The 17,118-nt window shown below is 36.5% G+C and overlaps 1 protein-coding gene across 6 annotated transcripts in view; it reads right to left on the bottom strand.

The window, feature by feature from the left end:
- Positions 1-1,672: 1,672 nt before the first annotated feature.
- c1qtnf12 (C1q and TNF related 12) overlaps positions 1,673-17,118 on the bottom strand; it is a 28,058-nt gene continuing 12,612 nt past the window's right edge. For 5 of the 6 annotated variants that reach the window (XM_089124574.1, XM_039652357.2, XM_089124575.1 and 2 more), the window contains 7 exons: positions 13,525-13,632; positions 11,519-11,630; positions 11,168-11,349; positions 8,429-8,537; positions 6,694-6,787; positions 3,913-3,991; positions 1,673-2,937 (listed from right to left, as the gene is read on the bottom strand). In XM_089124574.1, coding sequence (XP_088980700.1) covers positions 2,839-2,937; positions 3,913-3,991; positions 6,694-6,787; positions 8,429-8,537; positions 11,168-11,349; positions 11,519-11,630; positions 13,525-13,632 — 783 coding nt within the window. In that variant the 3' untranslated portion in view covers positions 1,673-2,838. The remainder of the gene's footprint in view (positions 2,938-3,912; positions 3,992-6,693; positions 6,788-8,428; positions 8,538-11,167; positions 11,350-11,518; positions 11,631-13,524; positions 13,633-17,118) is intronic. The other variant, XM_039652358.2, reaches the window with a different exon arrangement.

Genomic DNA, 17,118 nt, shown 5'->3' with positions numbered 1-17,118 from the left:
TGATTAATGAACTTAATTTTGCAAAAGAGTCTGTTTCTGTTTAGTAAGTGTTGAAGTCAATGTGGGAATGTTCAGATGTACCGCAGCTACTGTGCGGGTTCATGCTGATAATGATAACAGCTGAAAGAGATTACCTGCAGACACTGTGTAACTAGCACTCAGGTTTCAATTATTATCTAAGTGCAAAGAAAAGTGGTGCAAAATTGTCACAAGTGTTAGGAGTCTTTTATGTGTACATTCTGACATAATAAGGGCTTAATTTAGTCAAGCTGTTGCAAAACTGTTACAGACTTGGACACAAAAATACTTAATCATCATCACTTACTTGGTCGTTTCTGTTGGCCAAGCATCATGAAAAAATCTGTTGTTTATCAATTATTGAGATAGTAAAATGTGCTTGAAGCAGTGTGGTAGACTTTAAAAACACAAAATACAGTCTTGTGTGCACAATCGAAGAGGTGGGATACATTTTGATGAACCCTTAGATTGGCTGTTGTATACGTACTTTTCACCATATGAATCTAAATCGTTACATCAGACCAATGTTGTGATCCTTGAAGGGTTAGTTCACCCAAAAATGAAAATTAAGTCATTACTCACCCCCATGCTCTACCAACCCCGTAAGACCTTCGTTCATCTTCGGAACACAAATGAAGATATTTTTGATTAAATTTGAGACGTGGTTCACTGCCACATGCTGCCTAATTAAGGGATCGAAACTTAACGGCCCAGAAAGTCAATGAAGAAAATGTTTAAAAATTCCATGTGACTACAGTGACTCAACTATAAGTTTATCAAGCGACAAGAATACTTTTTGTACGAAAAAACAAACAAAAATAACGACTTTATTCGACTATTCCTCTTCTTTCTTATGGGCCTGAGATTTCCACTACGCATGCGCAAGAACTGAACTGAAGTAGTTGGGAGATCGCAATTCTCTGCGCATGTAACAGAAAGAAGTAGAAGTACTAAAATTACTAAATAAAATAAAATAAAAATAAAGGAAATTTAGAAATATTTAAAAAGCACAATTTTGTTTAACTATAGCCTATATAGCCTAATTAACAGTGTAAATGAAAACTATGATAATATATAAATAAAACTAAAATACTTCAGCAGAATAATAACAATGTTTTGTATTACTGTGGTTTTGGCTTAAAATGAAAGATCTCGATATCCACACCAGAGCATTAAGTAGACAAGAAAAACAAAACGGCCACCTGATTAAAGATGAGGCTTGAAGGCGCAGTGGCTCCTACGAAACCACATGTCTTGTAGAAGAAACCTTGAGTATCTGTGCAACTGTGAATGTCGTTTTTGCATGTGACGTTCTAAATGACACTTGATGACAAGGTTAAATGACACTTAAATGATTTGATTTTTCAGAGATCACTCTTCAGTGTGCCCAGGTGCCATGCCACCATCAGTCTGTCAGACTTGCTCTTATTTGCCAAGGTATTTGAGGTATCCTGGATTATTTACAATGCAAATGATGCAAAGAAGCATTTTCCACACTACCGCAGCAAAGAATATTTTCCATGAGCTTCTTCGTGCAGCACCGGGAGTAGGCCTACGTGCTGCCTGCTTTATCGAGCAGAGAATTACGAACGTTAGCAAGATTTCAAAGCTCATAAAAGTCATTTGGAGTCAACCGCAAGCAGGCCCAGGTGAATAGATATATTTTACATTTATTGAATATACTTTCATTTCCATTACACCACAATACAAGCAAATACTGTATGTTTAAACAGGTCTGCTTAGCTACATTATTTTCACTTGTATTGAGATCTACTGGAAGGCTAGACGCCAATTAAAAAAATAAATCTATTTTAATTGGCAGATACATTTAAACATAAATAATTTGTATGGCAAATATGCTAATATACGTACAGTATATGTGCATCTTAATTTCTGGATTCACTGAAGTGAATAAAATAGAAGACATTTGGAAAAAAGGTAGAAGAGCAACACATCTCAAAGAATAAACTTCCATGGCAACGTGAAAAACTGAGCATTCGGATGACGTATTTGGCATTGCGGTAAACAAAACGAAAACTCAGCAGGACTCTTAACATGTCTAATCGATCATGGCAGCAGCTTTCCAAACACACACTCACAAACACACACGCTCGGATAAACGCTATTGTTTGGGACTGTTAGCGATTGAACGTAAAAATAGACTGAGTCATCCATCTTGTTTCTTTTCTCATATTTGGCTGTTTCCTTCTTTTGGCCGAGTATAACGGAAAATCTGTTCTTTTATCAATAATCAAGTCACTACAACATACTTTTTGGAGCTGCATAGTAAATAAAAACTGTCAGGCTTGTTATATATATAAAAAAATACAGGCATGAATGTATAAACGTATGTGTGTATTTTGGGTAACAACTCCAAAAGATCATAAATTCCTTAAGATAAATCCAAATTAGCTCTTGTATTGTAGGAAACCTCTCATCGTAGAAAACAAGTCGTGTAAATAAACACTCTGTATATAAACACTATTTGTTAAGAAGGGCATAACACAATGTCAAAGTACAAAAATCTCTTTGTATACATCTATATATCACAAAATAAGAGAGTAAAAACAGTGAGAAATGATCTTTCTGAAGAGGTAAAAACCTCACTGTGAATCCTCTGTAAAAAAGTCTTTCAGTTTTGCATCCAACTGTCTCTGCTTTGTGGGTATTAATATGTCCATGTCTCTTCCATGAACAAATCAAGAGCTTTGTGGCAGTCAAATATTGTCTCATGAGGATATATGGTGCTGGGAGATAGTCCGAAGAGAAGCAATGCAGTCTTTTGTGGCCTGCCAGATATAGTCTGGCTGTAAAACAAGGCTATACCCCCAACAACATGCCCATGAAATCTGAGCCGTTCTGTATTGTGATCGATGCTCCAGCTGCATTGTCCACAAATATGGAGGTGTACTGCCCGGCCTGTTTGAAAGAAAACATCACAATATTTATTCAATGTGAATTGCCATCTGCAACACATTTTAATCTACAATTTCATGGAAATGGATAAAAAAAGGTTATTCAGTAAGATATTTTGGAGATTTCCCTGCGGATTGGCCTCTAGTTTACACGAAAACCCCGTTTTTATCACAGAAAAACGATTATTTCTAAAAACTCCGGCCAAAGTGGAGATTTCTGAAAACGCTGGTTATGTGTTGTCGTGTGAACTGGGAGAAACGGGGTTTTAGGTTCTCTCTTGTCGATTCTGATTGGCTTGCATGGCTTTATCCTTAACCCCTACACTGCCGCCAATAGGTTTGGCATAGTTATGATGGCGCTCGATGGCGTATTTATGCGGGCGTGTGAACGATGTTATTACTGAAAATGGAGAGGGGGAAAATATTCGTTTCGCTAAATACCAACGTGGCCCTAGAGGGCCACCAAATGCATAGAAGGCAAACCTGCAACCTTTAGCCAACAAACCGTAACGGATAATGCTGACTCTGCGCCGGTACGCAGGAGACCAGAGGCTGTTTTTTTTTTTTAATGGATGTCAATGGAGAAGAGGCTTCACTACACTGAACACTCTAAAAAAATGCTGGGTTGTTTCAACCCAAATTTGGATAAAATATGGACAAACCCAAATGTTGGATTAAAAATATAATTAAAAAAATTACAGTTGAAAGTGAAAGCTGAAGTTGTTTTTTTAACCCAACATTGGGTTTGTCCATATTTGATACAAATTTGGGTTAAAACAACCCAGCATTGTTTAGAGTGAATAAACTGCTTTTGTGAGGAAATAGCTTATCATTTAATGAATCAATTTTGTTGTCTTAACTAGCTTTTTTCAAGAGTTCAGCGCCAGAAACCGAGTAAACAGCAGTAGAAGCACTAGATTTTTATTATGAAGATACAGTGAAACTGCATTAAACTGAGTGGAGTGTGTTTAACTCTTACCTGAAGTTCCAGCAGTCCATGGACAGATACTGTAAAGATCTTGCTGTTACTCTCAAGGCCAACAATCATTTCCAAGGATCTGCACAACGGTAGAAATATTATGAGCGAACAAATGATTCATTTGTAGACTTCACAAATCAATAAAATGTGTTTCCATTAATTTTGTATTTGTCTTTTGATATTTACTAGCAATTTCTGATGGAAATGTTTGTGAGATCATTAAATCATTCTGATCACTGAACCAGCTCTTTTCAAATCTTCCACTTGAATGCAATTTATGGGACAGTTCACAGATTCTCATGTCCAAAATTAGAAAGAACTGCATTGGTTAGGCCATAGTGCCATAATTTAATCTAAAGGTGCATTGCGCAAGTCTATGAGTTTTTGCAGAACTATGCCCCCTCTGGCGACAAGCGAAACTGCAACCAGAGGTGTGCACGCTCATGGACCACACGCACGCTTGCACGAGCTGTTCATATTACCAAAGCAGCATCAACCGCACAAATCTTTTGTTACTATCATAATGTCTTTAGAGGTAATAAAGTTATAAATCTGCAAGTCATTTTAAATATATAAAAGGAAAGGCATTTGAGTAAATTACACGCTTATGTGTGAGGGGGAAACGGGGGTAGTAGAAAACTTTTTGTTTTTGTTTCCATCTATCTCCATGTTGAACTGTTTTATGTGCTTACTGTATCCACTTATGATTGTATTATTATGGAAACACAATATAAGTTATTACTTTGTATAGAATCCCGTTTTAGCCCAAGAGCAGACCGGAGATCTCTCCATTTGTTGAAAGCGTTCCCGATGTTGACTCTCGTCTTATTCCGACGCCTGCCACTAGACAGAAGTTTTATTTTCTTTGTCTTAGGTGGAGTTCGCGTTGGGGTTTGGAATGAACTACAAGCTGGTCTCTTTGAATCCATCTTCTACTTTTGTTGAAAGTTGACTAAACTTTTGTCGCTTGAGTTGTCTTCGCTGATACGGAGAATGGCGGCGAATACACAAACCTGCCAGACATAGCCAGGTGAGCGGGAACGCTCATGACGTCACTCTTAGTCTGAAATTCCGTCCCGAATCCCTCTTATTTATTTTACTGGACAGGATTAATGCACATCAGCCCATCAGGCAATTGTTTAAGCATTCATGGGTTAGAAAAGGTATTTTTAACATGAAATGTTGCACAATGCACCTTTAATCATTTTTTTTATTTAATCTTTTATTGTTTTTTATTTTATATGCAAAAGATATAGTATAATTGGGAATTAATGCCATCATATTTTTGCTGACAGATGTTTTGTGTAAGTCATGGCACAGTTTTAAAGTTATTCAAAAAAATATAAATTTATATTTCGTTATAAAAATACATTGATAAAAATGACTAATTCCTAAAAATGCATTATTTCCTATCATATCCTAGATCTATCAAGCAATACATTTAAAGATTTATCTGCTAAGACCAACAGGGACCCCACGAGTCAAAGGTGGCGGAAAAGGTTACTAAGGTGACAAGGACCAGACTGAAGGTGAGAGGACATTTTTTAAAGGCCTGCTTCACTTTAACACAGGAAATGCCTTGCTGGTTTCCACACAAGTTTGAACAGACAACATGCTTTACAGCCCATGCGTTACTCACAAAGCGCAAAAAAAAAACCCGCTAACGACCAGCAAACACTGGAAGAGAGTTTATCCAGATCTGCCACCCCCGTTCCCCCTTCTCCATCTCATGTATACCCCGTTACTTAGTACTTAGTCTTTTTTTCTCTTTCAAGTAAATTAATTTTTGTTTGATTTGTGAAAGAGGATTTTTATGACATGCACTCACACGCTTAAGCCACTGAAATAAAAACCACATGCAATGAATGTAAAAAGAAGCTCAAGAAAAATACTAATTTTCATCATGAGCGATGTATTCCTCTGAGTCTGAGTCATGAATTTATATTGATGTGGATGTGGTCTGTGGACAACGGGCACAAAATCGAGTGTTAATAAATAGACCACTTGAGGGTAAATTAGACATCATGTAATCATAATAACTTTCCTTGCAAAATTGCTGGTGTCAGATTTTCTCCTGGATCGTTTTGCTATCCAGAACTGACCTGAAAGTTCTGATATCACCAAAACTCACAAGACACTTTGTGTGGCCAGTCAGATACATACTAGAATTTGAACACATTAACTCTTTCCCTGCCAGCGTTTTTGGTTATTTTTTACAAAAAATTCAGGGCCCCCAGAATATTTTGATGTATGAATAAAATGCAATATGTATGCTAGCTGTGCATTAAATTATTTTAATGCATGAAGTGGGGGCAAAGAACCACCTGATGCAAAGTGGAGTGACATATGTGTATGTGCTCTTCAATAAGAGCGCATTAATATAGAACGGTAAAGAGTTAATTACTCTACATAAAGTTTGAATGAGTCATTCATTAATCCAACATGGCCGCTTCTCTCAACAGCCAGGCCAGATGTCAAGATTGTCAGAAAATAATGACAAAAGTCTTTTTGTCAATGTCAACAAATATATCTTTACAAGTCTTGTAATATAGCGCACAAGTTGTATGGACCCTTTTATTAATACTTTTATAGGGGTATCATTTTTTAAGCTTAAAAGCTTCAGTCTCTATTTATTGTAATTGCGTGAAAAAGTATATAAAACAAACAAAACATTTTCTTTTGTTTTTCAGAGAAGAATGACATGAGGGTGAGTTAATGATGTTAGAATTTAAAATTTTAGGTGAACTATCCTTTTAATGTGAGAAATGTGACCAAACTTACGTATATCTGTGGCAGAGGGATTCAATGCAGATCAAAACTCGGACATTGTCTCTGGCTCTCAGCTGGTTCTTACTTCTCTTCACCTCAGTGTGGTCTGCAAGAAAGAACACAAATGACAAAAAAAAAATATGTATATTTTCTTCAGACATGCACTACAAACTGTTGTATGAAGAGTAAAGGCTGTCGAAATGTTGTTTGACAGAGTTTGTATCTGGAGCACATGATGCCACAGCCAGTCATGTTTGACCTCCAGCCGCGTCTAAATATTGGTCTCTTCTATAAGTCTGCAGTGGATTTGTGAATTTGTTTGGGGATGTTGATTTTCTGCCACAGTCTACTGCAGAGAGCCAATTTCTTTTCCCGGAGATGCATGTTGGCGCCACAGCTTAGAAGAGTTTTGCATTCAGGGTCCCTGGGGCTTATTTCAGTGTAACTCCACATAAGCATTGCCTCTGAAACCATGGATGAAGTCAACAGGATCACTGGACCCTTTTTTTAAAGCATCAAGCAACAAAAACAAAATACGAGTGTGCGCTTTCAGGCACAGCATTTTTTTTTCTTTAGCTTTTTAAGCATGCGAGATTGTGCAAGACACCCTCAATCTCAGCAAACAAATGCAGAACGGTTGGAATGCAAGTTTCAAGGGAATGCAATCCATCTGTTGAGAATGTGCCAAGTCTGAAACACATCCATTATATGATGGCACCTTCTGATAGAGATGACAGTGAAATATTAATTTGCACTCAATGCAATTCGTGTTTATAGCCGAGAAACAGAATTTTCCATTAATCTTTCTTATGGTTTGGCAGATAAAGCCTCTATCCAAAGTCATTTCAATGTAAACATTTTTTAGACGCTTTTTTCCATATCCATATCCATCATACTGTTCACAAGGTTTGGTTAAGGTAAGGTAAGTTTTTTTTTTAGAAATTAATACTCAAAGATGCATCAAAGGGATAGCTCGCCCAAAAAGGACAATTTTGTCAGCACTTACTCAACTTCAAGTTGTTCCAAACCTGTATGAATTTGTTTCTTCTGCTGAACACAAAAGAAGATATTTTTGAAGAATATGGGTAGCCAAAACCATTGACGGGCCTCATTGACTTCCATGGTATGGAAACAAAAATACTATGGACGTCAATGGGGCTCATCAACAGTTATTTTTTACCCATATTCATCAAAATATGTTCTTTTGTGTTCAGCATAAAAAAGAAATTCACACTTTTGTGGAAATTCTGTAATATATTCGGTAAATATCAGTTTCCACAAAACTAATAACAATAAAAAATATTTCACACTGAATTTATTTTAGAATAATATTTGAAGTATCATGTGATCCTAAAAACCGGAAAAAATAAATATATTAATATATAAAATATATAAAACAGCCTTGGTGAGCATAAGAGACTTATTTAAAAAAAAAAATGTAACTGAAATATAATAATATATTATTATTTTAAAGTATACTGGTATATCCATATGGTGTATCATCCGTAACTAAATATACCTTAAAATCACTGTAAATTGTCAACATTTTAGTAGTTCATCCATGATAATCGCTCCCATGTTCTTCTGTTTAATCTTTAAGAACAAATGATGCCTGATTATCATTAATCAAACTGCTAATCATTATAATACCCCCAAAACCTCACACTGAAACCGGCAAAAAAAACCCAAAAGATTAATAAAGACAGAATATTTACTGGGTGATATGAACCTTTCAACCTTTCCTTACCAATATGAACATTGGCAGAAAACTGATAAATTCCAGTTACAGGAGCTGTAAATCGGCCAGTGGACTGATCCATCCCCGTCCCTCTGAGGAAGGCACCTTTGGCAGGAGGCTGAAGGTATGAAACAGGTGAGAATTATAGAGGGCTTACCATAAACACACCTAATAACCTTTTCTCAAACAACATCAACACCGCTCACTCTCTCTATCTGAAAATCCGATACGTAAATTGCTGACTAGCCTTCCAAGCATCTCAAGAATATGTTTTTCAGCAGAATTGTTGCTCTTATAAACTCACATGCAAATCAAAGCATCCCACATACAGCATTATAAAATATACCAGTTTTAGGGCTCAGTTTGGGAGCACATAACCATTAAATGGCTAGAAATATGTAGACATCTGCCAAGAATCCTCCGATTCTGTTTTTGATCATAACTGCGCACTGCAGCCATGCCAGACCACATTATTCTGCATTACGCCTCCAGAACCCACCAAGAGTTCCAGACTCAGACGCTTTTATAATGAGTCCTCCGATTAGTGTGCTAAACACTGTGTGTGTGTGTGTGTGTGTGTGTGTGTGTGTGTGTGTGTGTGTGTGCTGTCAGCTTTGAACACACACAATGAATGCCTTTCATACATGTCCGATCCAAACAGATATGTGAGAAGAACGTGAATTCATTTGACATGTGGATGGATAAAACTTTGCATTGACATTTGCAACAGTTATTTCATCCATTTGACAGATTTGAGAGATGAATTTCTCTAATATGGAAAGTTTAAATTAGCTTAGAGTGAATCTTGTCTACATTAATCAGTGGAATTTTTTTTCCGTAGCTGCTGTATAGAACGGTTAACAAATAACATGGATTTTAGTGTGTGTCCTTGGCTGATCAGAATGCCACAGGGTAAAGCTCTTCCTTAAAACAGCATGCTGTTTTAAATGGTGGTGTCTATTTTTATACACACCTCTCACTGGTCCAAAACCTCACACAGAGTACCTTTTGTACACCACCAAGAAAGCAATGTATTTGAAAAAGGATACATTTGTTAGGAGGAGGGTAAACGTGAGTAAACTTTCGGCCAATCCAGTGTGTCGTCACCGTTGTTCATATGACAAGAGCCAATCATAAGATTACCCTCACATGTGTCTTTAATTCAGCTGTGTAATTAAAGCTGAATGGGTGGGGCTATCTGTTTTATTGACCAATGGCAGACAGCTTCACCAAACTGAGTTTTTGCCATTCAGTTTGATGCATAAATTACACATTTCAGTTTGAACGCAGACATGTTGGAAGCGTTTCGAATTGGTGTTTAGTATTCTGTAAAACTGTCACAGCGAAGAAGCCAAATGGAACGATGACAAAATAAACCAATTTGAAATTATTTGCAACAGACTGGATTTTTTTACGTTCTGGCGAAAGCTGAACCCGCTACCACAAAGAGACGATCACATGTGCACTTTGGAAATCGTATCATTTACTGTAAATGACTGTTTCTAAATCACTGGAATGCTCACTCGAAGTGGCATTAGTGTCAATTTTCTGCTCCTAAGTTTTGTAACACATTGTTTCCTTCTTTTGTTTGGGCTGTCAACACTAATATGCTCAATATATTTTTTTTCTTCTTTGTTTGATATTAAAGATCTATATATAAACCTAATTGTGTTTAAATCATTTGTGGCGGGGATAGAACTGTAAGCAAAAGACGAAGAAGAAGAAGAAGAAGAAGAGAACAATGTTGAACATGAGTTGAACACTCAAAATCTCACATTTATCTAGTAACATTAATAGACTGTTCATTCACAGTTATCTAGTCTTTAATAATGTTCTCAAATTATACAGGTCGCTCTATTTGACAAAATTGTGTTTTACATGGTCAAAACAATCCAATTTGTTGAATGTTATGTTAACGTTACTCTGTGTGTTTGATCGGTGGCTACAACGAGACACTTGTTACACAATGCAGTAAGGTAGATCAGTATTAGAATTTAATATTAATACATGCTGGATGACTTGTGTTGCTAAATTTGAAATAATATTGTATGGTAGAGAAAATGCTGTATTACAAATAAAGCTCTTGATATATTATGCTAGCCACTTAACTGAATAGTGTTGTCTCTGAGGCATGGTACAAACATGTTACTCGTGGTAAATCAAGAAAACAAGAGATTTAAACATTAAAACTAACCGTGTTGAGCTATATAACAATAATTCGTTTTCTGTCGGTAAAGGTATCCAAACAGTTGCCCACCTGTCTAAAACGCGAAATATATATTAAAACTTATTTGGTGTTTCCATGGTTTCTATGAAAGTAAAACCGTAAATTGAGGGTAACGTGGATATGCGTGGTGACGCAATGACATGGGCCGTTACATAGGTTAAAATAGCTAATTTCTCTGGATTTAAACATTGTTACACAAGTACACAAGTCGACAAAACATATAACATTGTTCTAGTGGTTTTTGGATATTTTAATAAAAAAATCTTACATATTGTGCCTTTAAATTAGCAAAGTTACTGACAGGTTTTTCATGTGACACATAATTTTTCTTACCATGCATTTATGCCATCTCTAAAAAGACTGTGAAAAATTCATTTCAAACACACATTTTTCAAAATGTACAATTCCCATTTCTATGCAGTTGCTTTGCCCTGTACCAAACATTTTTGGCCAATAAATGTACTCGATTCACCCATCTTTGGCTGATGTTGCAAAAAGTTTTGGACCTTGCAGGCACTTACTGTCTGAAAGTTCTGCAACTCTGCCAGAGTCTTTTTGTCCACAATGACAGGGCCTTTGAGTTTGCAGTGAAAGGCTTCCTCAATTCTCCTGTAGGAGGTCATTCCCTCAAGAGTAATCAGAGCCGTGGGCAGCTGACTGGGTTCATTGGGCCTATCCACTGCAGCTCGCCGCTCTGTGGCCTCTGTTCAAGCAGATCACAAGTAGACACATCACTGCACGCAGTTAGACACCTCATCACTGAGTGTCTGTGCTAATGTCCGGCTAATCTGCATGATAGCCCCTTGATTACAAATCTGAAACATGACGGTCATTTGGTGAGATTTACATATTATTGTATTGTGGGTCCTCACCTCTGATCAGTTCTTTGAACTCTTGCAGCAAGACTTCTTGAGTGACCTCTGCCCCAGGGGATCCTGGGGGTCCCTGAGGCCCCGGAGGACCAGGAGGGCCCGGGGGACCAGGCTGATAGTCAAAAAAATATAATTGTTGTATAATTTTAATTCAACCTCATCAAGACTCAAAGTTGAATTCTCAAAAGACCAACTCACTTTATGTAATGACGTGTTAAAACTTGAAATGTCTTAACCACTTAACTGTCACCATCCCACAGGTGGGACGTTTGCCACTATATTTTTAAAACAATAATATCTTAGTAAATACCTTAAATAATATTGACAAACTATATATCATTTAAAAGCTTACAATCTCTAGTTTCCATATTTGGTGACTGATTTTCAAAATATATTACAGAGGAGCCATAATTTATCAATATAAAACAAGAATATTTTCATACTCATAAGGCGTGTTCAGACCTTTATTTTAAAATAGCAGTAAACATGAAAAATCATGAAAAAATGGTAGATATCTCAGTTTGTTTTCATGCCAAAAGTTCAAAAGATAGAATCCATTCAATTATTTTGGAAAAAAAAGGTCTGAAAAGTTTGAAATATCAAGAAAAAAATAATAAATTCACCATTTGTGACGTGGCAGCTAACTATGACTTGCATGCGTGTTCTATGTACGTGTTTCTTAGAGGTTCACTTCATATCAAAATCTGCCAAACTTCCCATGCTACTTCTGAATAGGATCTCTACTTCAGAAATTGTATGAAAATTGTGAAAATAATGGTTCATATCACTCAAAACACGAATGGAAATGCAGGCGCCCTTATATGGGCAGTAATGGAGTCTGATTGTGCCCTAGTGAAAAAGTTTGGTACTGCGCTCAAACAAAATCTTACTGAAAGCTCATTTTTTGAGATATCAACCTAAAATTTGAAACACAACTTGTTCAGATTTTTGGCTTTGATCTTTCTGCCATTTTAGAGTAGCCCAGGTTTTGAAAATATATATTTTATGTAAAATATGAATAATTAATATTTTTACTTTGTACATTTCCATAAACTCAAACTTCTATAACTTTTTTTCTGTTTCACTTTCTTAATTTATTTCACTTCTACAAAAATCTGCCAAATGTCTTCTTTAAAACAAGACCAATCATATGTCTATATTCCAAAGCATTCTTGAATTACAGCCATTTAAGTTCGAAATGTGCATTTTCATGTCTATTCAAAAAAGGGGGGGTGACAGTTAACAGGTTAAGCAATGTATTATGCAATACATTACAAATTCTCTGGTAGAGATAAATTATACATTAAAAGTTAATTCTCACTCATTAAAAGAAAAGATATCTGCACTGAATGACTTTCGGCTCCATTAATGGTTCTCGCACATGTATATGTGGACAGAATCAAATTACTCTGACTTCCTACCGCAATATCGCTACTGAATCTACATCAAGCAACAGTTTTAGTTCAATTCCCAAGCGAATGAGCCAGTTCTTTTTAGTGAATCAAAAGCGGTTGTCTGATTCTCGAAAATAATGGCTGAGTCAGGATAACTCAAAATGACAAACTCAGCCTTTCTGAAGTGTGATACGTCTGCAATTGTGCTTGTTAAGTCACCTAACGATTAGTCTCCAGCTACTGTTTTTATTAATTGGCACTCACAAAATATATGCAATGTCTTACAGTGAGTACATCATGTTGGTAAGCAACAAGCAAAACGTTTTTACTAAAGTACAAAAAAGCATGCACAATTGCACATCCCCTAAAACCAACACTGTAAGTGAATGGGCAAAAAGACTATATGTTCAATAAAAAAAGTCGGCACACTACAACTGCAAACATAATTTATCTGATGTAACTAAACATTCTCATATTGCTTTTTATTGATTTACAAGAATTGTACGGTGAATGAAAATTCCGCTCTTTTCCGCAATTTCAGCTTTGTCTCATGTGTTACTGTCAGTTATGACTTTGACATTTGATAATATGTGATTGTAAAGACTTCCTCACCAGTGGCCGTTTTCGTTTTCGACATTTTCCGGGAAAGTTGCCCACAGGCCTCTTCACAAAATCCATCCATGATCCAAGAGGGTCCACTCTCTGGTTCTCACTGACCTGCTGAGCAAGAAAGAATAAGAAGAAAATATTAAATGACATGCATGTTGTTGTAGTTTTTCTGTATAACTCTTAAGTATTTCAAGTATGTGGATATGACGCACAATTGAAAAATTCTCATAATCAAAGTTTGGTTAGCGTACACGTCAGAGCATATGCACAATATGCTACTCCCAGTTTCATATTTGATGAGTCATTGGGAGAAGTAACTGTGATTTATCAGATATTTATGCCAGAGACCTTCTTCAGTTGCCATTGCGAGCAGAGAATCGTAGCTACATAACAACATCCAATGAGTCATAATTTCTGCTTATAACCCCACACAGGAAAATTGTGCCTAAAGATGCTATTAAATGGTGCCAGACATCAAGGCAGGTTGCACAGTGCAGTAAAGAACTAGGTCTTTTTTGTGGCATGTAGCACTACCTCATGCCAAACACACTCACTCAAATTTTCTACTGAGGACTTTACCCTTTGCTTAATTACTCCTTCTCAGTATTTCTCCAGGTGCTACGTAAATTTTGCCCAGTAGGGTCTGTGAAAAATAAACAGCCTTTCTAAATTGATCTCTCTCAACAAGTTTCCATGAGCACAACATTAATGTTCACCAAAAAATGAGAAGCCCGTGACATGTTGCATTATACTGTGGGTTTCTTTTTGCAACACATACAGTGGCTTTCAGTGGAAACATTGCTGGCTTCTTCTTTTCAGTAAGCTCTCAGAGCCTGAAGTTTATTTCTCAGAGGTAGCTAGATCCAACTCAAAGAGAGGTTATCAAATATGCAATCTCTGATATAACTCATTCTATTTGGCAAGAGTTTGAACCCTCTAAATCCCACACTGGAATGAACAATCATCAACCAAGCCAATGACATCTCCCCCTTTTTTCTGGGAGATGCTACAATTTGAGCTACTTTCTAGTCAGCGGCATTCAGAATTTGAAATAAAAATGGACGGCTAAGACGGCTCTCTGGTGGAAAGAGGCCAATGTTTGAATGGATGTGATGTACATGAGTCATTTTACATCATCTCCCTGAAGTAGTAATGAAGTAATATTTTGGTGAATGTTTACAACAAAAAAACAGAGACTAAATAGATGTACTTTTACTCAGCTACTTATAAGATAAAAATCCAACAATGATCTTTAAAATTTGACTGCATGGTCATTATGATCTAAATCATTATTATTATTACTACTATCTAAAATTATTGAATTCATTAAAATAAATAAATTCATTCATTAAAATAAATATATAACGTGAGTGAATAATATTATATACAAATGTATTAAATATTAATGAGCTAATAACAAGCTAAAGGTAAAATTTAAATTATAAATGGACACTGCAACTATGGTCATTTGTTAATCTATTGCAGCCCGTTCTCATCCCAAGGCGTCATCTAACTGATGCTTTTGACCATGCGTCAACATCTGACGCACATGGCACCCTTTAGCGTCAATATGAGATGCGTCTCCTAGTGGTCTAACCCTAACCCTACCCCAGACCTAATCTGCGTCATCTAACTGACGCTGACCCGCGTCATCTAACTGATGCTGAAGGGGGAAGGGGGGTCGCACACCGGACAAGAAGCACAGCGACCCCCTTAAAGGTTGCCATGTGCGTCGAATTTAGACGCATGGTCAAAAGTGTCAGTTAGATGACGCCTTCACGTCTATTGTGAAGGGTCATTTCATTATGGGTTAGCGCTGTACTGGAATTTATTTTAAAGGATGTGCCGTGTCTATTAATGTGTACAGCTACAGTAACGTCTTCAGCTAGTCAGCTTGAGATCACTTCCATCTAAACTGGTCTCTAAATCTAAATCTCTTAAGCCTAGTACAGAATCTTTTACGAGCAGTATGATAACCATTTTCATCCGCACAGATCCAAAGCACAACCAAAACAATGTTCTTCCACAAAATGCATGAAGGTTTGTTTTTTAACCCCTAGACGAAAAAGTTACATAGTGTACATCTTTCTCATATGATGCATTCTAAAGACCTTCAAGAAAGTCAATACACTAAAACATTGCTTACATAGCGCTGTTTGTTCATGAAATTGTATCAATTTCAAAAGCTAAGAAAAATATATACTTTTTACTTTGAAAAGTTAAAACTTTCATTCAAGTACTGTATGTTTTTGTTTACTTTGACATTTAATTGATAACATGTTGATACACTATACCAAAAATGTACACTTCTCCAGAATACCAAACTAAATATTAAATAATTTTTATAAATGTGCAATATAAATATTTATATACACATAATTATTACTAACCACTGAATACAGAAAAGCTGACAATGTTTTCATTTAGATGAAACACAAGGCTTTATAAATTCCAGTAACCACAACTATGAATTGAATCTCCTTGAGCCCTTCCCTAAATTTCAAATGACTGTGGTCGAGATAGAGACAAGTTGTAGAGGTGAGCTGTCTGAAATGGAATTTGTTTAGGTTTGGCACCAAGACCTGGATCACTTATCTGTTATACTAACATGCTGCATCTCTTCACAGAAAGACTCGCCTCACGTTAAGCTGTAACAAAGTAACCCCTTGTTTTTCTTATACGTACTAGAATGAGAGGAGCTCATAATTTAGCTTGGGTGTAATTTTTTTCTTCTTTCATGACAGGAGACAAAATAAACAACTTAACTCGGACACAAGCCTCACGCATGTTGGATGTCTGAGTGTTATTGTTGTGAATTAAGAGCCTGAAGATTTGTATAGATACTGTTACAGCAAAAGGCAATCCTTCAGATCTTGCCCAAACACAGGGAGAAGACGTGATTTCCATTGTCTTTTATGGAATGTTTTATAAACACAGACTGTATACTGTATATAAAGTGCATTACTGTATGTCAAAGGCAAAGCAGCACAGAGCTGGTTAGCAGTGCCAAAAAATGACCTGCAGGATTCTAATATTACCAAAAAGAATAAACTCTTAGGTCATGAAGTCCCCTTAATTCTGTTGATTCAACGCGGTTCTAATAAGAATCAATATCTACTTTGGCGGGTTCATTAAGTTGTTTAATTTCCTGTGCCAAATAGCACAAGCCACAGATGCTAGCATGGAAGCTAACTTAAAGCTTGAGGGGGACCACCTTCATCAACAGAACAGAGTTACGATCAGTTTCCACAAGATTTGCAAGGTGGAAGAGTCAACACCTTCACCTTCACTTCAAAATATACGAAGAACTTCCATTAACACTTCGAATAATCAGAGTTGGATCAGATGGTGCATGGGGAGGATCCATAATTCTGTCAAGACAAGGATTAACTTGCCTGAAGTTGCTGCTTGGAAATGTCGTAGAAGTTTGTGGAGACACATCTATATCCGCGTAATCTAATTTTATCATGTTCCCTCATGTTCTCTTCTCAAAAAAGTAACCATTCTCTGATCTGACTGTCAGAAAACAATAATTCTGTCACTCTAAGCAAGACCAGTGCTGCTAAAGGTCTCTGAAATGTTTTTTTTTTTTTTTTG

Source organism: Pimephales promelas, chromosome 20, assembly GCF_988280905.1.
Source record: "Pimephales promelas chromosome 20, fPimPro1.hap1.1, whole genome shotgun sequence".
NCBI lineage: Eukaryota > Metazoa > Chordata > Actinopteri > Cypriniformes > Leuciscidae > Pimephales > Pimephales promelas.
This window is presented reverse-complemented; position numbering and strand designations above follow the sequence as displayed.